Genomic DNA, 27,533 nt, shown 5'->3' with positions numbered 1-27,533 from the left:
AACCACCGTTTTATTTTGTGAAACTACATTACCCAGCATGCCTCGCACCGTCTGTGCCACAGCAGATCGCCTGCATTGGGATATTTAATATTATTTACAGCTTCTATAGACTTATAAACTCCAGCGTAAGCAGATAAATTGGTGTCCTGTTATTTTTAGGGGCTGGTAATTTTTATAATTAGTGTAAAGCCCGCGGTGGCGTGGTGTGGTGTGGTCCTCGCAGCAGGCGGATTTGAGAGCACTGCGGGCGCTGACGTTTCTGCTCGTGTCATTGGTGAATGACCGAAGATGGCGAGCAGCAGATTGTTTGCCCGGCTGCTCCGTAAGTTCATTTATATGAGTGCGTTGTTGTGCTGTTGTTATTCAGGAGGTATGTGAGGGGTCGTCGGTGCTAGAACATGCAGGAGGGGCGGACTGCACGGCGGAGAGCAGTGGTGGTGTTAGTGGGGGTGAAGCAGGGCAGCAAGCAGGGCAGCAAGCAGGGCCACCCTGAACCAATGAACCTTCAGCTCAGCTGTCAGACAGATTTCAGGCTTTGCTGTATTGGAGTTAGATTTAATACTCTTATTTATTATAATAATAATAATAATAATAATAATAATTAATAATAATCTTCCTCTGTATGATTCCATGTTGTGACATTCAGCTCTGGCACCTGGGCTGCCTGCCTGCCTGCCTGCCTGTTGCTGCTCACACCTGTCTCTGATTGGGAGGCCTGCTGGAGGTCCCTTGCAGTTTTGACCCCATGCTTTTTTCTTTTACTCAAATTAACTCTCAGTATCTACTTTTACTTCTGTTTGATTTGTTACTTTGTGGCTTTATTGCCGTATATCATTGCTGTCATGCAAAAACCCTGTATCTCCATTTTGTATTTATTTATTTTATTTTTTTTCTGGACACAATGCAAATCTGGCAGTTCTTCTTTACCAAGGTTTTGCTTGACCACGACAATTTGCACTTACTTCTACAGCCTAAGAAAACCAGGGTCAAAGTGCAGGGTCAGCCATGCTGCAGCGCTCCCTGGAGCGGAGAGGGCTAAGGACCTTGATCAAGGGTCCGACAGCGAGTGTCGTACCCACGACCCTATGATCAGTAACCCGGCACGCCAACCGCTGAGCCACATAATAATTTGCACATAATAATAATGGTCAGCCATGCTGCAGCGCTCCCTGGAGCGGAGAGGGCTAAGGACCTTGATCAAGGGTCCGACAGCGAGTGTCGTACCCACGACCCTATGATCAGTAACCCGGCACGCCAACCGCTGAGCCACCAATGCTCCTCATCCCACCTTTCCCACATGTGGAGTGCTGATGGTAGCGCGTACAGTCCCAGTTCCTGCTAGCCAGTCCTGTGTTGTGCAACTTGGGCCAGTGCTGGAGTGTCCACTAAACTGAAATCAGCATCGGCCAACTTCCCTTTGCCTGTGCGGGGAAGCTGCGGTTCTGCTTGTTTGTCTAAACACAGGTTGCTGGAGGCTTATTGGTACAGGGAAAGCAGGCCAGTTCAGACTTTTGACCTTTGAGGCCTGTTTTCTGAGCTGACCTGTTGCCCTGTGACTGTATAAATAGTCATATGAGAGTCTGAGCTGATCCACACCGAGGTAGAGGAGGGTGGTCTGTTCTAGCGGTGGGCTTGCTTGTATTATAATTATATTATGTATTATAATATATATTTTTTTAGGCATTTTATGCAGTATAAACAGTCCTCAGTACTTTATGTAGGACTAGTTTTTAGTCTAAATCCAGTTAAACAGGGCTTATCAGGGGAAATGTCATTGGTCGATGTTCGTTTGTTGTTTATTACCGTAACAATAAGCTGTTGTCATATTATCCACCTTTTCCCTGGTATTGTAACACTCCTACCTATGAGGCAGACTTTTAGGGGTCCAAGAAGCCCAACCATACATGCTCAGCCATATGTGACGCTAACAGCCACCGCATGATGGTAACTCTCATAGCTCACTGGTGGCATCTGATGAAGGCCGGTGTCGTTACACATCCTAATCCCCAAACCCCCCCCCTCCCCATCTTCACGCGGCTGTCGTACTTAAAAAAAAAAATCAATAAAGATATAGATAACAAAATATAGATAAAGTGACGCTATTTTTTTTAACTTTATTTATTAAATATGGATCACATATTAGCAAGTTCAGCGATTATAATATTGTTGTTGCTATGCTGCATGTATAGAGCTGATACCAACAGCTAAAGATAGCATGAGGCAATTAAAATTAAATAAAAAAAAATAATTAAAATCCAAATAAAATAATAAAACAATCAAAAGCAATTACCACTAAATAAAACACTCTGTGAAGGGGGGGGGGGGGGGGGGGGGGGTACTCGGCTGGCTAACCAGTAGCATGCTAGCTAATCCAGTTGATTTGGGGGGGGGGGTAGTCAGCTCAACTGGCTAACTACTAGTATGATTGCTAATACAGTCGAGGGCATGGACCAGCTCGACTAGCATGTCTGGTCTCTGGTTTACTCCACTGCTGTAAGTATACATGGTGCTGTGGACAGCTGTGAACATGCATTTCTGGACAAGCTGAGAGATCCAGAAGCAGCATCTGAAGGGGGTCAGATGACACTAGGGAGACGTCGTGACCTGGACTGCATTAGGAGATGGAAGGTGTTCATTATAGAGGTCTGTACCACTACAGAGCAGTAAGTGGACGACTATAGAGCAGCTGACCTCTCTAACGAACGCCTTCCGTCTCCTTATACACCACATACGAGCCAAGGGTGGTTATCTGTACTATTAGGAAGTGGTCATAATGTTCTGATGGGGCTGTGTGTATCTGGACTGTGTAAGACAGTATTATGTGTTATATAACTTTAATAAAAGCATTAAATATAAGACCATAAAACCATCTAGCTTGTAGGGATTGGCTCAAGGCCTGAGTGTTGCTACTTCTACACTGAGCCCTGTGGAGTGAGGTGCCTCTCCATGAACACATGTTGGTGCTGTTACTCCATGTATAGTTCACTGATTGCTGCGTAGTCTTGAGGCCTGAAACAGCTGAACCTGCAGGTGTGTGTGTTTCCACTGCCTGTCTTTTTCAGGCGTTATAGGAACCGTTTACCCCACATTTCTATGCTCATGCATTACACGTTCCATTAGAAAGACCATGGCTTTGCCTCTAGCAGCTGCTGACCCCTGCCTTAATAAGTTTCCCTCAGCTGGTTGAAGCCTTATCACACACAAGATACAGGTCAGCCTTTATCCTGCTGTGGGCCTCTAAAGGAAGATATGAGTGTTTATGCTTTCTGCTCTCTGGTTCCACCTAATTCCACCTCCCCCCTTCCTCTCCATCCTCTGTGTTTCCAGTGCAGCAGACTGGGGTCCGACACTGTTATACCGGAAGCCGGAAGCATCTCTACATCAACAAGGACACTAAGGTCATATGCCAAGGCTTCACAGGAAAGCAGGTTGGTGCTCCGCTGTCTACGCTGGTCCCTGTCGTTGCACAATTAGTTAATTAATTGGGTTAATCAGGCTGGGTGTACTTGCGTTTCAGCTCATGCTAGGGGTGGGTAATCGTTATATGTGGTAGTTATCGTGATGCTTGGACGCATTCCTCCAAAACTGATGTTCCTGCATGCAGTCATACGGAGAATATGCAGGACCCTGTGTACGGACGTCCATTGCTTTCTCAATGCCTCGATTAATTTCATATTCGGCGGTAATAATAGACTCCGCCCTTTCCATCGCTTCTCGTTGCAAGATAGTACGTGACTCACGTTCAAAGTAAAGAGGCTGTGAAGACGAGCCGATACACTCATCTCTGCCTCTCGCCGCGTCTGACTGGAGGTTAGGCTGATTTGTGGGACCGTCTTTGCCTCTTATCTGTAATTGGTGGATTTGTGCGAAACTGCCCAGTGGACGTCCAGAGACCCGGCCTCTTTCTCCTCGTTTAGAAACTTGTATTCCGACGTTCCTCTATTTTAGTGAAGCTGAGACTCCGCTTAACCCGTTTCAAGCACCAGAACAGTTCGTTCACATGAGTAAAGGTATGTTTTCGCAGGAAATATGAGGAATTTCTACGATCAGACTTCCAATTTTTCAGGTTTAGTGTCGGCCTATCTCTTCGCGCAGAGCTCCAGGTCACATGGGGCCTCGTTATAGTAAGAGCTGAGTATTGTCATATTAAACATGTGGGTCTTATCTAGGGCTGGGCGATATGGTAAAAATACTATACACGATACACAAATTCTTATAAACTACTATTCAGATCCTCTCCTGTACGAAATACAGTAATTATTATTCAACATCTGCTGCTCTTCATCTAATTAAACCAGTCTAATTACACTGTTGGTAATGAAACCTGCAGCTGATCAGTGTTTATTAAGCACTAACCGTCTCCTCCATATGCTTAGAAATGCGGATTGTCATCACGATACAATAAAATATGGTCATATCTCTTTGCTCTGATCTTTATCTTGTATTTAAGTGCCTTTAAAGACAAATTTAAGAAGATACGCAAAACTCGAGAAAACGCTCTTAAGCTATAATTTAATTTAATATTAATTCACGATAATTTGTGTAAGTAATTCTAACAGCGCCAGATTGACCCGAATCCTGTCATATTAATGCTAATGAGGGGGTTTATTATTCACCCAGAGGTAAGTTTATTGTTATTGTGAATCAACTCCTGCATAAGTTTAGCCCCGCCCATTTACACTAAAGTTATAAGGAGTGTTTCAGCCTGTACTGCTTGTTGAATGAGGCACAATACAGGCCACCCAATCAGGACAGACGTTGATAACATATGTCCGTCTGAAAGTAAATAGTATCTACTACAGTTAAACAGGCAGCTCTCAAAAAAGGTTGGGAAACCACACGGAGCTGTCTAAAGTAGACTTAGAAGGGGTTGATGGTGGTTGTTTTTTGGGGGGGACGGGGGGACGGGACGGGTAGATAGCTGCCAAAATCCAGTAATTGCTATTGTGTCCCGTTGTCTTGGTAACGTCCTACTAGAGCACTGTTTCAGAGCGGAGCGCAGGTGTAGCTTTTGGCCACCGTATCCAAACCGCCTCAGCACCCTTCAACCCTTTCTGATGAATGTCCTCCCTCCCTCTCTCCTGCCCTTCTCTCTCTCGTCCCGACGACTCCTTAACATAATAAAGGGCCGTTAGATGAAGTTCTAACGAGCACTCATAATAATTAGAAGGAAGATGAGGAACGACTGGGGTGTCATTGCGGCACATTGACTTTGCTCAGCGCCTTGATAAGCAAACCATACTTCAAACTCACGGCACCATCATTAACAAGGAGGGGGCAGGAGAAAACGGCCGACTTAGCAGCTCGCCTCGCGCTAAATGAGGGAGGAAGAGAAAGCGATGAGAGGAAAGTTGGCAGGAGATTGTTGCAAAGGTAGGAAAAATCGGAAGAGGATGATTGGAAAATGACTGGGTCATTTTTTCCCCTCCTTTGAAGAGGTTTAATTGCAGCTGCAACTTTAAAGGCAATATATATCCGTTCCTGCAGATAGACAAGATGATGAGGGCTGATCTGTAATGGTTTAACAGCATCAGTAATGATTAACAGGGTTGCAGTGAAGAAGCAGGTAGGGTAAAGGTTGCGTCTGGTTAGATTTTCATATAACTCCAGAATCCACTCTGGAGGCCTGGAGCCACTCTGGAGGCCTGGAGCCACTCTGGAGGCCTGGAGCCACTCTGGAGGCCTGAAGCCACTCTGGAGGCCTGAAGCCTCTCTGGAGGCCTGGAGCCTCTCTGGAGGCCTGGCATAGTTGGGAGGAAGGCTATATCTGATCAATTGAATGCTCTGAAATGAGCTAACCAGTCACTTCACCAACCAACTCGCCTACCTTTCTTTACTTTTACTCGGAAATGGACTGAGGGCGGTCCTCATTTACACTAGCCCATCTAAATAAAGAAGTAAAACTAACCAGATGGTGGGTCATGCTGCTTGCCATCAGCTGCCGGAGTCAGAGAGAGCACAGTTGGCCCTGCTCTCTCAGGGGAGGGTTGATGGCATTTCCTCCCCACAGCACTCCTAGCATGATGTTGGTCAGCACAGGCATCTGTTAGCGGTTGTAACAGAGCTGGGGAGCCGTGCTTTCCTCCGAGCGTGCTGGATACCTAGCGATGCTGCATCAGCAGGAGTTGGAAAAGAGGCGGTGGTTGGCTTTACATGTGAAGGAGGAGGAGGAGGAGGAGACAACGACCTGCGCATTGCTAGTGATAGGGGGAGTTTACATGAACGGGGATTGGGTAATTGGCCTTCCAAACTGGATATAAAAATGAGGTAAAATAAAAAAATAATAAATAAATAAAAGAACAATAAAATGTATTTAGAGAAGATTTTATAATATATAAATAAATAAAGGTTGAATTAAGATATTAATTTTGCTTTTTAAAATTGTAAGATTTAAACCAGTTAAGATTTTTTTTATGTGTTTTATGCAATTTATTTAATTTTTTTTACCTTTCAATACTGTAAATAAAATAATTACTCTAATCGGTTTTCTTTCAAATAGGTTTTTTTGTGGAGCCAGTATGGAAGAAATTGGCCAAGACTTCCCTTTTTTTTTAATATTTAGAGATTTAAAGTAATTTAGCAGTTAAGTCTCTTGCATATTTGCTCACAAGTATATAAATACTTTATTTAAATTGACCACCAAGTGCAATTTTTTTTCCAGCACCTACAGAGTTGTGTATTCTTAAAGAGACCTGAATAAAAAAATATATATATTTATTTATTTATTTATTTTTTAATCATATATTGATAATATTAGACCATAACCATGTCAGGGCACATTGTGATACAACACTTGATATTTCATGAAATTCTGATGATTCATTGAATCGTTTTATAAAGGAATCGAATTGACTTCCTGTGACATAAGAGATTACCTGGCCTGGATATTGAGGCCTCTTCCACATGGCTTTATTTTTGAGCACATGATAGCTGGTGGACAGTGGTCTTGTGTGTAAAACGATCTCCCAAGGTCACCCACTGAACTTTGCGTGTGAACTTTGGAAAATTGGCCCACTCTCTCCGCCAGCAGATACTTATGTCTCTCGCTCTCTCACTCTCTCTGTTTTCAGGGCACCTTCCACAGTCAGCAGGCTCTGGACTATGGCTCTAGGTTAGTTGGAGGAGTTTCCCCCGGAAAAGGGGGGAAAAGCCACCTGGGCTTGCCAGTCTTCAACTCTGTGAAGGAGGTAATGACCTGTCTGTCTCTGACCATTCGAAAGTTACATCACACTGGTTTCACATAAACTGTGTGACAGAAGTTTAGGGACACCTAGAAAATATGCACATTAATTTGCAGCATTTGTTTTCAACTATTTATGGTTCCATTTGTGGCAGTAATGTATCGTTCACAAAGCCAAAGACCACATATTGTATCCTGTCAGTCATCAACACCCACATCTTTCAGCTGTTTGAACCAGATTTGGACAAGTGAGTTTCTCACACCAAGACCAGCCTGAAAACCTACAAAACCAGATCTGGTTGTCCAAAAACTTCAGTTTAAAACTATAAAAAATGGCTTTTCTTCTTGACGGACTGCAGGAAATCTGTTCTGCTCTAGGCTTGAGCCTTTAAGCTGTTGTCTATGGCATTCCCTCATTACCGGTCATGCTAGACTGTGGTATTGGAGAAAGGCTCTGCCTCATAACCTCTCAGTACTTGGTTAGCATGATGATTAATTGACCGGGTGATGTACTGACTTGATGATGACGATGGTTAAAGATGCTCATCTGCTCACACTAGTCCATTTTAAACACTAGTTTGTCCGGTTCTCACGTCACTGCTTGGTTGCAGGCTAAGGAGGGAACGGGAGCAGATGCCAGCGTGATTTACGTCCCCCCTCCGTTTGCGGCAGCGGCCATCATAGAGGCCATCGACGCGGAGATACCCCTGGTGGTCTGCATCACAGAGGGCATCCCCCAGCAGGACATGGTGCGCGTCAAACACCGGCTGCTCCGCCAGAGTGTCACCCGTCTCATCGGGCCCAACTGCCCCGGCGTCATCAACGTAAGATCTGCAGTTTGGCATTTGAGCTTCTCTTGAAGAGGCACGTTCTGCTCCACTATACCCGGACTAATGAAACCGGACCGATTATGATCCTTTTATGAAGAAACATGAAGATTTTCAGAACAGACGGCACGTTTTCCACAAGCCCATCCTGCTTAAATATGATCGTAGAAGTGACCATTTTAACGGCATAGTTAATGCACAGTTTCCTCTGTTCTCCAAAGGGAATTAAATAGGGGTTTTAATAGAAGTAGAATATATATATATATGTAGTTATGTCATTAAATTACAGCCCATTTTTATAGGTTTATGCGTGTTATACAGTATCGGAATAAACACAGACATTAGACGTTGCTTAAAGGAACAGTTTGGCCTCAAAATATTTATATATATATGTGTGTGTGTGTGTGTGTGTGTGTATATATATATATATATATATATATACATATATATATATACATACACACACACAAACATGTCTTGACTGATTGACTGAAGCTGGGGTCAGTGATCAGTCATCTTTATTGGAGATATAATCTATATCTCTATCTATCTCCAATAAAGGTGATTGATCACTGACCCCAGCTTCAGTCAATCAGCCAAGACATGTTTTCTATATGACAGCTCAGAAAGGGAGATGCTAGTCTAACATTGCTAACAAACACTGGACACAGACTGTCCCCATATTCACCTCTGTAGATACACCTACCTCTAAACCGGCTCAAACGCATCTAGATCCAGACTGGCAGTCGTTTGATTACTGCAGTAGCACTATTGATGTTACACAGGTGTTGAAATAGTTAAAATGTTAGCTTCGAAGTTTAAATAAGGTAAAATTATGGTCTTTTTGTGAAATGACTTAAATATATAAATATATGTTTTTTATGGAAAAGTATGACTTAAACATAAAAATAACGAATCTCAGTAAAAAGTCTTAGTTTCATTAAATTGAATTCTCACAGCGTGACATCAGCATGGACAGGGGTCCCAGTTTAAAACCCGTGAACCCTCCCTCACTTTGGCCTTCAGCTAAAGAAGGAGCGTTTCCCAAACCTGACCATGGCACGCTGCTCCTCCCATTAAACTGTCCCCCTGCTTCCAACACACCTGGCCCAGCTATTTCAATGTCTACCATCTCCAGACCCTGCTAACACTGAGAAATCAGCCCATCAGGCTTGCTACGGTCCATCTGCTGGCTGAAAGAGGGGACACCCCGAGTATGGCGCTAGGCTCATGGCTGACCCCAGCTGTTAGCGTGGTCATTACTAACTTGACTGGGCGGTTTAAAGCAGGCAGGGCAGCAACTGTATGGCTCTGTTTGGTTAGCATCTTTCCGTTTAAAAAAATAAAATGACCCGTCCATGATTACATCACAACGACCAGAACGCCAGAGGAGGCGGGGCTACTGGCAGCTGGTGTTCCTCTTTTAACTTGTTTACCTTGCTTTAGCTCATCATAATTGTTTTTGAAAAGCATAAATTATGATTTTTGGGTTTAGTAAGATAGAAAGTGAGATATTTACGATGTTGAGATTGGTGACAGTTTAAGTTCAGTGTTTGTTAGCAATGTTAGCCTAGCATACTCAGTTCTCAACTAAAGAAGCACACTTTCGATATCAAACAAGTCTGGGCTGATCAGTTGCATCTAGGGTCAGTGATTCAGTTACGTTAAGTACATTTTTTGGGGGAACTGTTTCTTTAACTGCTGAAAGCTAATTGGTGTACATAAGCATCCATTAACTGTTAGCCACATTAGCCTGGTTACACCAGTGCAAGCAAACTTCAATGCAGGTCGATTTCTTTTGGTGTAAAAGGGTAAGAGAGTGTATATTAGATATGTATGTTTATTTATTTATTTATTTATTTGTTGGAGATTCTGTCTCTCAGTTTCTGTATGACGCTTTATCCCCAATGTGACTTATCTTCTGAAACCTTTTTCCCAGCCAGGAGAGTGCAAAATCGGGATCATGCCTGGACACATTCACAAGAAGGGGAGAATTGGTAGGTGTTCTCCCAAAGCACAACCTTCCTCCGTCCTTTTTTGCGAAGCATCCCTTTAAGGTCTATCTATAGGTCTGTGAGACATCACATATTTCTAAAATAAGATTGTCTGGAGGTGTCTGGTTCTAGTGTGAGCCATCAAGTCTGGTGCGGCAAAGATACAACAAGCGAGAGAGAAAGGGTGACATCTGCTTCTGAGACTTTAGAGCCCCCCCCAACCCCAACCCCCTCCGTCTCTTGTTCGAGTCTGTCCCAGTGGCAGGGTTGATAAGTTGCTGGACCTTGAACTCCGAGCGAGGCTGAGCAAAGTGCTCTGATGTCCACACGTTTTCCAGCCGTGCCGACGGAGACAGAGCGGGGCCGAGCCGATAACTCCCCATCAGTGTGCAGCCGAGGCGTCCGCAAACGCTGCCTCTCCATTTTAAACAGCACGGCTGGACAGACTCTGAGCCGGAGCCGCTTTTATATCTGTAAAGACCTTTTCTGGGCGTGAGCGGCCTCGAATATGAGAACGGCTCTCTGTATCAGCTACGCGGCAGGGGCTTGGACTGTCCCCTAAGATCTCAGAGGGTCTGTTCTGTAGGAGTTTATTTATGCTGTTCGATTTAAAACACTGCAATTATAGTAAAAATAGCATTAGAATTATATGGATGCAACTTTTTCATTCCTTTGGGGGGGGGGGGGGGGTGTATGGGGATGGCAGTGCGAGTGCTGTCTGCTATATGCTGTCTGTATATGTGTGTATGTATGTATGGCTGGGCAATATGATATTTTATTCTACTGACTGGCAATTATTGGATCATGATATTGATACACAATATACTTTTCCAAGTAAACAAGGGTATTGTTAGTGCTTAAAAACACTGATCAGCTGCATGCTTCCTTACGGTGTAATTAGACTGGTCTGATTGTTAAAAATACTACACCACAGACCAGTCTACTACAATGTTTATTTTTAAAACATTTAACATACTATGCATTTAGTTTATTTTAAGTTTCAGTGTACAGTACTGAGTTAGATACACACATACTGAGTACTTTGTAGGTAAGGTAGATACAGGGAGAAAAAATAAAATTAGTTTTTATATATTTTATATATCTATTATTATTATTATTATTATTAATATTGGTCCCATCTAAAACTGGGGATACATTGTCTCCCAGATATTTTATTTAAATATATATATATTTTTTTAAAGTTATGAATAATTAATTAATACGTTCATTATTAATAATGCTTGATGTATATTTTAGGCACGATTTATGCACAAAATATTAACTAAATGACTCCCAGCCCACATATTATTGACTGCCTTCACCTTTTGATTCTGACTGTCAACTTGGGTTTTACATGAAATAATTAAATCACATTTTTCGTGAATTTATTTATTTATTTATTTGGGGGGGTGGTCACTTTAGGACCAGTTATAAAGTTATAAATATGTATTTTCTCTAGAATATGGATTTTCAGTAATTAATCAGCTCGGATACTTAAGACTGCATAAAAAAAACTATTCTAATAAAAAAAAAAGCATGTGACCTGCACTCAGCGATGTCACTGCAGTATCTGAGCTTTTGCTGTTTTTATTGACATATATTTCATATGATAATATTTATAATTTGATAATTGTTTGAAATCAGCAATCCAACGTTCATATTTTGACCCCTTTCAACCCCCCAGGCATCGTCTCAAGATCGGGCACCCTGACGTATGAAGCTGTGCACCAAACTACACAAGTGGGACTGGGCCAGTCACTCTGCATCGGTATTCCAGCCTCGCTCCTCCACTGGGACCTGTACTGTCACTTGGCATGCTGTACACTCTCTCTCTGGTTCTTTTGAAGTCAGTTCCCTTTGCTTTCAGGCATCGGCGGAGATCCGTTCAATGGCACCAACTTCATCGACTGCCTGGAGGTGTTCCTGCAGGACCCTAAAACAGAGGGCATCATTCTGATTGGGGAGATTGGAGGCAACGCAGAGGAGAATGCAGCAGAGTACCTTAAAGAACACAACACTGTAAGTCAATTTATTATTAATGGTACTGAATAATAAGCGGAACAACCATCATTTGAGGCGGTCTGTCCTTTGGGCAGCACAACAGCAGTCCTGCCTTTGAGTTGGGAACATGCAGCAGGCCTAAATCAAATGTACTGCAGTCGTTGACTCCTTTGCACCTGTCTTCACTCATGTGGTCAAGCAATATTCAGTACAAAATCGATTTAGAAGTTCCCACACACACAAGGAATTTGTTTCCGGCTGTTAGCGTCTATCTAGTATTAACAGTATACAGCAACTCTACATATAACTTACAGACCATACACTATATACAGAAAACAATAGTGTATACACCCATATATAGACTATATGCACTTGACTGCATGTTCCTCTCCAGTATGATTTCTCAAAGCATCAAGTTTGAGATGTGGAAAAGTAATAGTACTTTAAATATACTCAGAAAATCATAAATACTGTTAAAGCCGTTTTTTACAATAACGGACTAATCCAATTAAACCAGGCTTGTAATACACTGGGTTTGTGTGTGTTACATTACTCTAAGCAAAGAGGTTGTGTGAAACACTGAAAACTGTTCTTTGACGATGGGAAGACCTTTTTTGGTGCTATATGAAACCATTTTTTGTAAGTTTATATATATTACCACCCCCCCCAAATCTAAAGAACCCCTTTAAAGTGTTAGCACAGTTTCCTGGGGTCTTGATGAAACGTCTGTGACATCCTTTGGTCAAAATACCACAGGCATCCACCACCAATTTTTTACCCTGTCTAAACAGACCTGTTCAGAGCAGCTGGTTTAAGTGCCTGTTCCTTTAAATAATAATAATGAACCACTGCTCAGTCAGTTCCCAATGCCCCCGTCCCCAACCCCGCACTTATTCATTACTCCTCTTCTTGAATTCTTAGACTTCATCTCTAAGCTTTCTAAGTCATTTGTCTCTGTTTGCACGAGCCAGCTATCATTTACTTCACCTTGAGTTCATCTGCAGTCTTAGTTTTGCTTTTTGTTTTTTTGTTTTTTTGTTTTTTTTGGCGACTATGGTATGTTATCAAAGTAGACCAATAAAAAAGGTGTTGGTGGAGCTACTATTGAATTATTACTATTGAATGTCTTTTGACCTAGGCAGCAGACAAGACTTATTATTATATTCAAACCGGTTTGTGAATTATTAGGCACCAATCTATGTGCACATGCACTGAAAACAAAACTGACCTCATCCATGACCTGCACTGACAAGCGTGTTCTGCCATATTGTAAATTATCCCAATGGCTCTAAATATGGTCATACTGCCTGATGAGGATCTTGGTTTATGCAGTGCTTTTGATTTTCATCATAGAAATCTCACTAGGCATTTGCTGACCTAAAAAAACAAAAAGCTCCTTTCCTTCCTTTTTGATGTATGGAAGAATGTTTGTTTGTTTGTTTATTTATTTGGATCTTGACCGCATCCTTCAAACGCAGCTCTTCTCCGAACATGTTACAAGGATGTTTTCTCCTAGAGGCTAAAACTCTCAGCTGAGATTTAGCTCAAGGAGGGTGGTCAGGCTGGTATTGCCTATGGGTTTTAGGAGTGTGGGGGTGGGGGGGTGGCAGAGTTCAACATATGTGAGTGTGAGCCTGCGAGAGGGAATCAGAGCATGGCCTCGGGCAGCAGGCTGGTCTTTGATCTCCGTTTGCTGTGGAGGAAACCTGCTGGATTTGTGAGATATGATCTTTGGACTGCCGGGTTGATCCTTCTCCCGTTTCTTTTACGCTCTTGCATTTGTATAATATCCCATATTCCCTCACTCTGATGGGAACTTGTGAACACTCTACAATGATTTTTTTTTTTTACTTTTGTTAAGTGTTATAAAGAACAGAAGGAACCATCAAGGAATTGTGCCATAGGTTTTTTTATGGTGTCATACTTTCACAGTTGGTCACAGTATATGACTGGATGGTGACCCCACATTTTTAAAAATGTATTTATTTATTTAAATTTTTACATGCCATTTATTCACACACGAGTCATACTTACTTACTTAACCCCTAAAAAGGATATAGCTAGCCGGTGGGCCGACAGTGTTGTTGCACACTTCTTCCATTGCCGGTGGAAGGATTAGCCTCAACAGTTTGTACAGACGTCCCTGTAGTTACCAAGTGATACACAGGACGGGACGTGTGCAGGTGCCATGGATCGCTTACAAACCAGTAGGGAGATAGAATGGTGTGTGTGTGTGTGTGTGTGTGTGTGTGTGTGTGTGTGTACTATATATATATATATATATATATATATATATATATATATATATATATATATATATATATATATATATATATATATATAAATATATATATATATATATATATATATATATATATATACTTCTGATCCAACCACAATCAGATTCATACTTTCCAGATGTAGAGATTTACCTGAATAGGTTTTTTTTTTTTTTTTTTTTTTTTTTAAGGATGACTAGCTGGAATAAAACCAGAAATGAAATAGAAGTAATGAGGCTATTTTTAAAATGTAAGGAGTAGAAAGTTCAGATAATTGGGTGAAAATGTAAGAAGTAGAAGTAAAAAGTGGGATAACCAACATTTCTGCTTGTATGTAGACTTCGTTACTTGACACCTCTGGTTTTAAACAGACAGACATACACAGACATCCACAAATGCTCGTTTTCTCAGCAGGTGCCAGACATTCAGAGATGAGTTGGTCTGAACTAAGTGCCCATAATAGAAGCTTAGGGGAGTTTTTCAGCAATAGGCAGGGATTGGTGCTCATGGTTCGGAGAATCAGTTAGTCTCAGACTCCAGTTCTGCAAAGACGACATCTGGATGGAGTCCAGCTTGGCTGTAGAACAGAACAGTTACAGGCACTATTAAATCCTGCCTCCTCTCACGTCTGCGTTTACTGGGTCTCCAGGAGGAGGACTGGCTCGCGCTTGAAACGCTCCCACCCGTTCTCGGAAACGGAAGGCGCGATTCCAGCTTCCAGCACGTTCAGGACGTAAAATGGAGACTAAAGTTTTGTTAAGGTATTTAAAGTGGCTTGTCTGTTGCGTAGAGTGCTCTACTTTCAGAAGAATTTGAAATGATTTCAGGTTCCCAAATTGCACAACTGTTATGCAAAGCAGGTGTTTCAGCAAAGAGTGTATTGACAGGTGCTCATGTTGATGGTTGATGAAGTCTTACCAGTGCACTCTCTTACTCTGATTACGGTTAAAGCTTTGTGGATGGAAATGGTTGAAGAGTGTTCTACCCCACCCCCTCGACCCCACCCCCCATTCTTCATATAATTTAGAACAGTTCTGAGCCTATCCGTCAAAAATCCAGCGGGAAATTGATTTCCTGCCTTTTAAAAAAAATATATATATATATATCCAGGTGCAATTGTGCCCTTTCTGCCAGTGACACCTTAATTTTCCTTCTTTTTAGAAGGGGGAAAAAATACATATGTATATTTAAAAAAAAAAAAAAAAAAAAAAAAAAAGTGGACGACTACTTTGTCTACCCTCCTGCTCTGACATCTCATTAACTTAATGAGGCCGTTTTTGGTGGACACTTAATAGACGGCCTGGCCAGAAATAATGTGCCAGAGTCGAAGAGCAATTGCCAGCCGTGCAACGTTACACGTATTGGATTCAGCTCAGGAAGATATATCTGCCAGCTGTGACGTATCCTTGTTAACGTTGGGCGCAATTGATTGCACCCCAGTGAATAGAACAGCTCGGAATGATGTTCCCAGAAGGGAACGATGAGATTGAAGAGGCTGTCCAACTAAATGCTGGGAAGCCATGAAGGTCTGAGTGTAGAATCCGGCTTATGAGGCCATTTTCATTTGAAAAAATAGTTTTTATTTATTTTTTTTTCTTCACACTTTAAAACTGACGTATGGGAACGTGCCTTAGTCCGGGCTGGAACCCGGGAATGGGCGGGGCTAAACTGAGGCCATAATGTGCTCATTTTTTTTGTGATTTCAGAAAACATGACCAGTTTAGGTTGTTTTTTTTTTTTAACTCTAGAAAGATGCAGAAACATTAGGACACCTCATGAAAACCGCCTGGCGGTGGAACGGCAGATTTCTGACTTCTGAGATCTTTTGAAAGCCCTTCCCAGACTCCTCTACCTCTGCATCTACAAGCTTCTCTCTGAAAGCCTCAGAGGTTTTGCAGAGTTTTGCAGCTTTTTTAAAGTATGGAGACGATCGGGGAGGCATTTAGTATCGTCCTGCATAGTGAAGAGGCCTCAGGTCATTCAGGTCTGTGGCGAAACCCCGTCAAATCCAGAAGAGGAGCCAAGGGACTCCTCAGAGGCCCAACGCTGCGGACAGGTTCCTGTGTAGCATAGCCTATAGCATGCGAACAGGATATGAACATGTAGCTGCTGATTTTCAAACAAAAATTTCATTATTACACAGTTATCATGTTTTTTTTGTTTGTTTGTTTTGGAGGTGACGCCCATCTCAGTCAGTTTTTTTTTTTTTATTATTATTTATTTATTTATTTATTTTTTAAATCCTGTGGTTGTATATTTTACAGACGTCCTGTAGTAAAATTACACTACTCCCCATGTAGAAGTAATCTTGTCCGAATAGGGCTTTAGACAGGCTCCTCCAAAATCCTCTCTTACCATGGTCTGATCATCTGCAGCTAATGTTCTGAAGGGCTCAGAGAGCTCTCTGGATCTGACCATGGTGATCTTCACCACTCACTTCACCCATCAAGAGCAAACCGGACTAAACGTCTGATGTTTAAATAAGACAGACTCCTCCAGGATCCTCTCCAACCATGTTCTGATCAACTGCAGCTGATATTCTGCTCCTGCTGCTTTACACATTTTCAGTAGTAATAAATGTGGGGGTGGTCCGACTCAGCCTTTTTTTTCCTCAGACCTCAGAATATAAGAAGACAAATGTCCAGATGTTTAAACATGCTAAAGACAGGTGTTCATGGGGTGTACTAATTTGTTCACGCGACTGAATTGTTTATGCCGAGGTTTTTAATAGATCTCCTATAATAACTTGTTGATGTGCTCTGGCTTTGAGGAACTCCAGTAGGTGCCCACCCGCTCACCCTGCAGTGTTCTTATCGACAGCTTGCTATCTCTCACTGCGGGCCTACTTTAATCCTCCACCTTCACGCTCCCAGGCCCCCCGCACACTGCACATGTTAAACCTCATGTAATTCATTTTTTAAACAAGGTGCTGAAGACTCCGGTGAGTGGAATGACTTAAAGAAGGCTTATTGCTTAAAAAGGTAAAAAATAAATAAATAAATAAATAAATAAATAGAAAAGGTTCCCTGAACGCTCGACGCTTGGGCCCCCGTAATTGCTTCTAAAGTAGCAATCTTAATCTTCCCAAGATAAAAGCTACAGCTGACTGACTACGTGAAAGCAGTTCGAACAGGAAGGGAGGGAGGGCCCATCCTCTGGGCAAAGAGAAGGAGGAGAACACCTCCTCTCAGTGTTTCATAATGTAAGTAATTTAGCTATGCTGAAACAATAGGAACAAAGGCTGGAAGTACAATGCTAATTTAACTCCCTTTACGTGCGAGAAGCCACAGCAGAAGGAGGTGGGGCACAGAATTAATTGGCAAATTAGACCCAGCCCCTATTTACATGGAGTTGTCAGGCAGTTAGGTGTGTTTTTCTCGAAAGAGAAGTTTGCTGAGATGCTTAGATCTGCTCAGGCATCGAATTTCGGAAGAATCAATAAAGGCAAGTCTTCTTGGACCAGAGGCAGAAAAGCAGCCTTAGACATTGGTAATATTATATGTTTAAATATATATGTTTAAACATATAAATATATGTTATAATGTTATCCAAGTTTTTGGATTCAAATTTTTGGATTCGTCTAACCAGGAATTCTTTAAATATGCTTTTTTTTTTTTGTTTGGGGGGGGGGGGTATTGGCTTGTCCCTTGAATTCCTCCCATGCACACATTCTTGTTCAGGGTTTGCCTGATGGTGGACTCATGAATGTTGACATTACTGGTTGCAGGAGAGGCCTGTAGGTCCTTAGATGTTTCCCGGGGTTCCTTGTGACTTCACCTACCTAACCACCAACCTGCCGATCTGGACCAAGTCACAGACTAATGAATGGAATCAATGACTTTGTCTCCTCAGACATCATTTTTATTCCGTGTCTAGACTTGACCTCTGAGCTGGAATCTTGCCACTACATCACTGACCACCCAAAACAACCTTGAGGGTTTGTTGACCATACATTTAAGATTATCTAGAAACAGCCCTTCTCTAAATGTCCCCTCCGTCGTTATCGCAGAGGCCTGGACAAGTTGTCTTGAATCTGCATGCCGAGTTAACGTCTCATATCCAGCGGTGCCGCAGTCAGAGCAGCAATAAGGCCGAAACCCACGCCGTGTTCATGGTGTTATTCTTGAGAATGAAATATTGGCCGTTAGGCGGGGGGTGGTGGGGGAAGTAGGGGGGAGGGGGGGGGGAGGGGGGGTGGATGTTCTCAACTGCCAAACATGATGATCCATCAGCGGAGCAAGGACAAGCCAGCAGCTAATCAGCTCGTACGTGACTAATTACCTCGCAGCCCAAATGGGATCATACTGGGTGACGGGCCTGAGCCGCTACAGCTAGCGCTCACCCACGCGCGCTGTTAAACTGTCCACCTTGCCCTGCTTTATTTTTTAGCTGTTGCAGGCTATTGAACGGATACAGGCACTGAACAGCCCCCGGGCTTATATTTTCACGCAGGCCCGTAATGGGATGTGATGGGTTTCCGAAGAGCAGAACAGTGATTCGCCTCCTTCTGTAATCTGTCATGGTTTCGCTAAAGATATGGGTTGATGGCGCCTTTAGAGGTATTTTGTACGAAACACCTGGTTTTATTATTTTAATGATTGGTTAGCACTGCTTCAGTTACTCCAGTTGGAGGTGAATGATGGCTAGTGTCAGTTGTTGTCATAATGCTAATTTTGGCTCCTGGTTAGCCGCTGAACAGCGAAGTACTCGCATCCGGTTAAAGCTGATCTCACTTAAAGCAGCACTATGGAGAGTTGGTATTTCTAGCTCCTGAGCTCCCCCTGCAGTCGGGAAGTGTAATTTTCGGACTAAAGGACGCTCTTTTTTGGACAAGCTGAGAGCTGCAGAACAGTATGTGGACTGAAGCAGTAGAGTTTATGAAGAAAAATGACTCTGATTACCCAGCGTTACGCAGTTCCCACAATCACTGTCCTGCCTAATCCTCCGAAGTATTCTACGCACTGTGGTTAGCAGCGCTCTGTCCCGGAGTGGCAATGATGGAGATGCTATTCTCCCTGTTACTGTCAGTGAACCATCAGCATGATTGTAAAGCTGCTGTTTTAAGCTAAAAATGTTACGTAATGTTGCTTTAAAAAGTGTGAAAGCTACCAGTGATTGTTAAAATGATGCTATCTTGGTATCGCCAACTTTTATATTCATTCAATGTTAAACACTGAGAAACAAATGCTGATAGTGTGCTCATGTTGCTTAGACAATATGAAAGCTAATGGCACTCGTTAGTATTACGCAACATTAACATGGTGTCTTTCATTCATCTGAACTTTTAAATATATGAAAACTCCAATGTTCATTTAATGCTGACTGTTTGTTCAAGCTTCTGCAAATGAAGAAAAACTGTTAGCATTAAGCTAACTCTGTTCCTGTTGCTTTTGTTCATTGATGATGGACCCTAAATATTAATCTGCTTAAAATGAAGGGCGCTACAGTACTAGCCGTAGATAGCATTATGCTAACACAGTGTCTTTTAGATTTCCTCTGAATACTAGGGGTGTGACAGTACATAAAAGTCAGTGTTTGGACCTCATGGTTCGGTGAAACGGGGGAAAAAACTGGGGTTTTTGTGCAAGGTACAGTTGGTCCATTTATTGCCATATAGCGCCCCCTTGAGGTAGTAAATCCAGCATGCAGTGTGTTAATTAAGCAGTACAGTGCAAACGTTGGCACGCTCGATGTTTTAATTAAATCAATGATTTAATACATGCTAATTTTTATTTTATTCTGGAGCTGACCGGTACCAAACAACCCTAAAACCTTTGGTTGTGGTGAGGGCTTAATTAGTTGGTTTTGTAAAGCTTACCTTTGGTCTTATTTAAAGCAAATATGCCTTCTATTTAAGCTTCTCTGAAAATTATTCTCTCTTCTGACCCCTCGTGTGTACTTAGGGTGCCAACGCAAAGCCTGTGGTGTCCTTCATCGCCGGACTCACAGCACCCCCTGGCAGGAGGATGGGTCACGCAGGTGCCATCATTGCTGGGGGTAAGGGCGGAGCCAAAGAGAAGATCGCTGCCCTGCAGTCAGCTGGAGTGGTGGTTAGCATGTCCCCAGCCCAGCTGGGCAGTACCATGTTCAAGGTAAGATTATATGGAGGTGATGGTGGCGATTCTTACGAAGTCATTCACATTAACTTTACATTTTTAACTTTACATTTCACTATGATCAGATCACCAATGAACATGATCATTGGTTCCAATCCGGTCATGCTGCTAGCCATTGGCAGCCGGGGCCCAGAGAGAGCATGATTGGTCTTGCTCTCTCTAGAGCTTAGTTGCGGGGTTGGCAGTCACTGGCGTCTGCAGGCTCGGGCATTGGAGCTGGGTATGCGGCGCTTCCCTCCAGGTGTGTTGGTTGCCTGGTGAAAATGGGTGGCGGAGGAGGCATGTGCTAGTCCGTCCTCACAAGTATGTGTGTTTTTATAGATAGGTAGATAGATGTGTGTGTGTGTGTTTGTATATGTGTGTGTGTGTGTATATATAATGAGTTATAACTCATGAGCTAACCAAGTCACACATTCTCTAAACAGCGTCCTTTTGTCTGCGTCAAGCACATGAGGATGTGGATGTCTGACTGGTCGAGTGACATTTTTGGGCGTGTTTACAAAGTGACTGTTTTTTTTAGCAACGTTAGCCTAGCATCTCCTGATTTAAACTTAGATTAACCAAATTTTTCACCAAACTGCTCTGTTAAGGAATCTCAATTAGACTTTCTTATGCGACACTGTACGACACACATTATATATAATATAAATTATATATCATTTTATTTTCTTTTTTATTTGTTTTTTTTTGTTCAAACAAAAAATCTCTAAAACCTTGAATGTGTTTGTACATACACACTATGTCCAAATGTTTGTGGACACCCTTTCTAATGAATGCATTCAGCTGCTTAAAGCTGCACCCATTGCTGAAACTGACATACACACACAGCTTGTCTAGGCCCTGTAGTATTTCCAGTAGAATAAGACTGCAGCAGATCTGGAACATGCCTAATGCCGGGTGTGGGCTAGAGATGTAGTATAAAGTCCCCCCAGCATTGAGCTGTGGAGCAGTGGAAGTACTGTGTTCTCTGGAATGATGGATGGTGCTCCATCCAGTTTACATCCTGACCTCACTAATACTCTAGATTTCGGAGGAGCACCGCTATGGGGACTTGAGAAATGCTTGTCAAAAGCTTTCCTCCTTGGACTGTTGCTCCAACAAAAGCGGGATAACCCCTCTGACACAGCAGGTGTCCCGATACTTTTGTCCACATGGTTTATATCCATTTTTTTCTTAGATAATACTGTGAGAAACTGCATAAGCAAGTCTAGTTGAGATTGTGCGTGCGTGTGTATTGAGCTAATTGATGGCTATAAGCTTTCATGGCTTGCTAGCTATATTAGCCTCATAGCAACTTTTGCTTCTGTAGTATGTTTGGTATCCTGTAAATGTGAATGGCTTGGTTGTACCGTCTTTACAGCTGAAACCTGAACCCTCATCCATTGTTACAGAACTTTTTTAGGTTTTTTTTCTTCCCTTTTTCCCCCTGAAATAAAGCAAATCGTCTGTAACCGATCTACCAAACGACACAAAGCCGACAGCTCCTCGGGCCCGGCTGGAGGCCAAGATGAAGTGCTTTTTGAGAGGGCGGAAGCAGGCAGTTTTTACCCCTATGATGTGCGATTGAGCTCGCTGAGGAAACGAATAAACCTCGGCTTATATTGGCGAGTTAGCAACTCTGCCCCTTTATTTCAATTTATCACAGCCAGGCACTTTTAACAAGATGTATAAAAAGTGAAGGCGCGTATTACACCCATTCATCATTTTATTCTTTCATTACAAGCGTCTGCAAATGCTTCTTCCTCTGCATCGATAGCCTCTCCCTCTCTCCCTCTTGCTCTCTGACGGCCGTGTGCCGTCTAATTTGTAATCATTGCGAGTAATGATGAAAAACACTCTTGCTGGTTGTTAATTTAGCAGCCCATTGTGTTCATACATCTCTTTTAATCTCGTTGGCCGGTTTAATCTCAGTAGCACAAACAGACGCAGGAGCCACAGAAATTAAGTGCAATCACCCCCTCCTCAGATTCCTTTCAATTCTCTAGTCTTTATTCTTTCCCTACATGTCGTACACTGGCTCCAGCCCCGGCTCTGCTCCTCTCGCACCATCAACTTCACTTTATCCCTGGGCAGGCTCACTTTACTTGTACGATGAAAAGATGGGTGGTTTGGACTGGAGGGCGAAAGAAACCCACTATTAGAAATCCCTCCAATGCACCACTTGGGAGACCCTAAACTAATCTCTCTCACTTTCTCTCACACACACATTTAGGTCCAGGCAGTTCTTCTATCTCTTCTTCTTCCTCTTCTTCTTCCCACGGCCAAAGAGCAGTCGCTCCATCACTCACTCGCACACCCCGAAGAACAGACTCTGCTATGTTCATATGACATTACGAACAGCAAACTGCCCTGCTCAGTGTTGCGCCTCCTCTAGCCACTAGGGGGCAGTAGAACCCCTAGTATGTTCCCACAACCTGTACGTTTTCAAGGCTCCACGCACTCCATTCCTGATAAATGGCATTTGCATAAGGGAATTCTCTCTGAAATGCACAATTCTGCCGTACCCAGTTGGGGAAAATGTGTTTTCAGAGCGCGCCTCGGATCGCCCTGCAGCTGTTACTCTTAGTAAATTGACTATGTAAATAACTGCACTGCAGCGTAATGGTCTAGAGTCATCTTTGTGTCTCTTCATTCGTGCTCGGGAATATATTATAGAAATGAGCGGAATTTCCTGCACTCTTCCCGCTCCGCTCCGTCTCTTCACCAGTGCCAGTTTCGCGCTGGGTGCTGTTCGCAGGCCGAGCAGTCAGCGCATGCCAGACTGGCTATAATGAATACTCGTTCATATAGAGAGGCTGCACTGCAGTGCCACTGTCTTATTCTCTTTGATGCAGTGGAGCTTACCTCTCCATACACACACAGACAGACAGACACACACACACACATGGATGTAGCGTAGCCCTTATTCACACCCTCATGCCTTCACCCCCTGTTAAGATCTCTGTTAAACCTTAAAACAGTACTTCAGGTGCACAACCAGAGCTTAACAGGGTTATCTGCTGCTGGCGGCACTATTCCACTTCTTCGGTCGCATGAAGCTCATAAGATCATACAAGTAAATGGATTTTATGACACTAAGCCCGGTTGTTAGCTTTTTTTTTTTATGTGCATTTCCCCCAATCAACAAGTACAATTCTATCATATGACAGAAATTCGACACAAGCAGCTTTTAAAGATCTCCTCAGAAAACACACCGAAGTGCATCTGGTTGCCTGTCCGTTTGTACACCCAGGCACACTTTCGCATTAAAAAATGTGTAGGCAAGCCTATAAACTATCGCCAGAAACCGAACTGCCTTGTTCAGTCTGTGCCGAGTTTGGGGCTGTGGAAGGGCAAGATTAGGACCACAAGCAGAATCTGTAATTAGGAGGTACGGACCATGAAGACTTATAATTAAACATCAAGTGTTCATTGAGACACATTTTGGGACAGAAAAGACCATCCTCATGAACTGGAAGTTAAAAAGTGGGAAAAATCTACTCATGGACTCCACAAAAAACAAAAACACATGTTGGAGCTCCTCATTTAGCTCCTTCAATTATAAAGTACCAGAATCTCCAACAATTTATAACCCCCAATTAATTTTATATATATATATATATATATATATATATATATATACATACATATTGCATCCAGCAAACATGGAGTAAAAGCTCATTTTACAGGGACTTGGACCAACGGCCCACATATTTATACTCCACAAAATCTGTAATGATATAATTATATAATACAATATTTATATATATATCTCATGACTGGCTAAATTTGCCTGCCTGGACAGGGTTTACCAAAGCTGTACCTATGGCTCCTCCCCCTCCTTCACATAGGTAGATGTTTCAACACTAGCGTTGCTGTTTGATGGTATGCTACTCTGTTGTGCCATTGAGAGCTGTTTGTTTGAGAGCTGGTGCCAGCAAACTTGTTTGTGGACTCGATTCCGAAGCTTTGGAGTCGACTCTCGATTCTCGAATACCTGCAACAACAACAACAAATAAAAACTTGAATGTTCTAAACTTGGCTTACGGCTGCCTCTCTCATCGTCTCTCTCACCCTCTCTTTTCTCTCTGCTCTGTCTTTTGCAGGAGTTCGAGAAAAGGAAGATGCTGTAAGGCAAACGAGGGCGGCCCACCTCAAGGGCGGCCCGCCTCCCCTCCTGCCGACTCTGCCATGACGCACAGTGTTTTTTCAGACATGCTTTCGAGTCTGTCTCCGTTCCGCGCCCTCGCCAGAAGAAATCGATAGATCTCTCTCTCTTTGTTGTCACTCACCACCTCCTTTTTAAACACATGAGCAGCACAAGTCAGATATCCAGCAGGTCTTATTATCCTGCTGCAGATAAAATAGCGTTAATCTCACGGGTGAGGCTAGAGTTGACACAGTGTGTGTAACCATCAATGCACCAGAGCTGTTTCAGAGGGGAAGAAAAAAAAAAAAAAAAAAAAAGGAAAAGTCAGATCTGTGTTTTTTGCTCGCTCGCTCCATCCAGTGTGGAAGTGTATCTAAAATATAGTTCTCTTGCCTCCTTCTTGTCATGTGTCTCGTTCTTTTGCTAGTGTCAGAGCTTGTCAAGGGCCTTATTCCGTGTAAGTTGTCACCTATTAGGCCTTTGTCACTTCTGATGAAGATATCCTCCCTGCTGAGCGGGATTACAAGTTTGAACTGCGCTGCTCTGTGGTGACGCGTTGTCAGGTTTGATAACTCTCCCCTGCTGTTTTATGAAGAATTCATTTTCCCAATTTAACGTCACCCCCCCACCCCACCCCTCTTCTTCTTCAACTCAAGTTTCTGCAGTTCCCCGGGTCTGAATGACCTTTACAAACTTGCACTGGAACGTTTCAAGCATTGAAACGTCTCAACTGCAGTGTTCTCTCGGCCCTGAAAGCCATTCCGCCACTTCCAGAAACAGCCGCGTAATGAAAAAGCTTTTTTTAATACCATTCTAAGTTTGACTCGAAGGAGCTGTCTGTTTTTCAAGGCTGTGTCAGTCACGTAACATGCTGATTCATGCTCTTACACTGCTCCTGTGTGTGTGTGTTGAGATGTTCTTGCCACCGTTGATCCTAAGTGCTGGTGTGCAGATCTTCCTGTAGGAACGGTTCGCTTGGACACCAGTTCTCGTTAAAACACCCAAGAAACCTAAAAAATATTTGTGAAAGGACTCATTTACATTTACATTAACGTTGTTTAGCTGATGCTCTTATCCAGAGCGACTTACAAGGTTCCTCGTATTACAGAGGAGGGCCAGTGTAGTGTTAGAAGTCTTGCCCAAGTACTCTAATTAGTGTAGCGCAGCACCCACAGTCACCCAGACTTGGAATCGAACCCCAGCTTCCCATGTGGTTTGGTAGCTCACAGGCAGGTGGTGGTGTTACCTGTTGAAGCCAACACCAGCAATGAAGTTCCTCTTCCATCGAGTCCAGTGTCTCAAACATCTCCCTCTCCACCTTCCGTCCAATCTCCTCACTGTTCCTCACTTCTATCTCCGTTACTCAAGAGAAGGTCGGCCTGGATTCTAGCCCTTAACAGCAGCTGCCCAGTATCTTCAGCTGAGGTTGTCCAAAGTCTCTCCCCTGCCTTTTAATGTGCAATGAGCTTGTAAACGTCATGTTATTTGACTGTATTTTCATACAAAGCCCAGGACCTTTTGATTAGTGCAGTGGTTTGTTCACAGTCATCACAGGAGCTCATTTTAAAGAGTTATAAATACATCAACTCCTTTAACCTTGCCCTAACAATCAGCACGGCCCAGTCATGGGCTTCTCAAAAGCACCTGCCTAGAAATCTGAACAGAACTGATGCCTACAAAGCAGAAGACTGTACCTGTGACCGAAATAGATTTTGCTGTTGTCACTAAGCAGCTTTACAGAATCAGTAAGAGGGTAAGAGGTCCACAACATAAGACCCCCAACCACCAAGCCAAAGGCCACAGTGGCAAAGGAAGACTCCTTCAGAGCTGGAGGAAGAAACCTTTTGAGAAGCCAAGACTCACAGGGGGGGTCTGAACTATTTCTGGAGTATTGATGAAAGTCACTGTACCACTGCATAAACATTATAATCATACAATATTATGATTTAATAATGATATTAATAATAGTGACAGATGGTTAGGAGTCCATGTTAATTTACATGGACAGTACAGTAGCAATGCGCTATATAGAGAGAGGCTGTTTAGTTTATTAAGGAAATACTATAAATACTAATAAATTTGGTCTTTATAATAATAAATAATAAAGTTCTTCATCATAAACACGTGTGAATGCCGATAAAACACAAAAACAACAACGAGCTGGTTGTGGGTTCGATACCCAGGCTTGCCAAGCTGTCGCTGTTGGGCCCTTAAGCAAGGCCCTTCACCCTCTCTGCTTGCTGGGCGCTAGAGTTGGATGCCCACTGCTCTCTGTGTGTGTGTGTGTGTGTGTGTGTGTGTGTGTGTGTGTGTTTACTACCACATTTGCTTGTACATAGTACAGTGATAAACACGTGCACCTTTACCTTAAGCTCAAGCAAATGTAAAAAAAAAAAAAAAAAAGAAATGACAGGGTCATTGTACTGGGCCTGTACTGACCGCACAGGCAGGTGGAGGTGAGTAGCACAGCACATATTAAAGCCTGCCCTACGTATGTGGCTGCTAAAACACAAAAACAAGAAAGATTCAGATTCAGCAGGAATTCAGAGCTGCTCTTCTACAGACTGCTGAAAGCTAAAGAGAAGAGAAAGAGAAAGAGAAAGAGAATGGATGGCTGTAATTCACAGAAACGACTGAAATCCAGGCCTCAAAACCTGTGGGAGCTCACTGAATGGTGAAGTCACGCTCTAAAAGAAATAGGCCCACTGCATCTGTGAAGTTAGCAACATGCTAGATTCAAGTAAGAGAGAAAGCAAGCAAGCCTGGATGAGCCAGTCTACTAAGCAAGCCTTTCCCTCGACTCTCAGATATGAGGCTTTGTCCTCTAAACAGGTGTGATTTGAGCCTCAGTTAGCTGGACGTTCATAGTGACACATCGCTGTCCATGGACCACTGGTTCTTTGGTCATTTTGGTGGATCGCTGTCGAGTCCAGCTGCCTTTAACTTGAGCAAATCGTCACACACTTTTTTTTTTTCCAGTCCCGGTTTGGCCGTTTTCCCTAATAAA

The 27,533-nt window shown here is 42.9% G+C and overlaps 1 protein-coding gene across 1 annotated transcript; it reads left to right on the top strand.

Moving 5' to 3' along the window:
• Nucleotides 1-236: 236 nt before the first annotated feature.
• On the top strand, nt 237-24,922 carry suclg1 (succinate-CoA ligase GDP/ADP-forming subunit alph). The gene is made up of 9 exons (XM_072669978.1): nt 237-322; nt 3,328-3,428; nt 7,071-7,187; nt 7,792-8,004; nt 9,947-10,004; nt 11,686-11,769; nt 11,869-12,020; nt 20,185-20,373; nt 24,483-24,922. Exons 1-9 carry the CDS (start codon nt 289-291, stop codon nt 24,507-24,509), a joined length of 975 nt encoding a protein of 324 aa, XP_072526079.1. The 5' UTR covers nt 237-288; the 3' UTR covers nt 24,510-24,922.
• Nucleotides 24,923-27,533: the final 2,611 nt, after the last annotated feature.

The sequence above is a fragment of the Salminus brasiliensis genome, chromosome 24 (genome assembly GCF_030463535.1).
Source record: "Salminus brasiliensis chromosome 24, fSalBra1.hap2, whole genome shotgun sequence".
Classification (NCBI taxonomy): Eukaryota; Metazoa; Chordata; class Actinopteri; order Characiformes; family Bryconidae; genus Salminus; species Salminus brasiliensis.
This window is presented reverse-complemented; position numbering and strand designations above follow the sequence as displayed.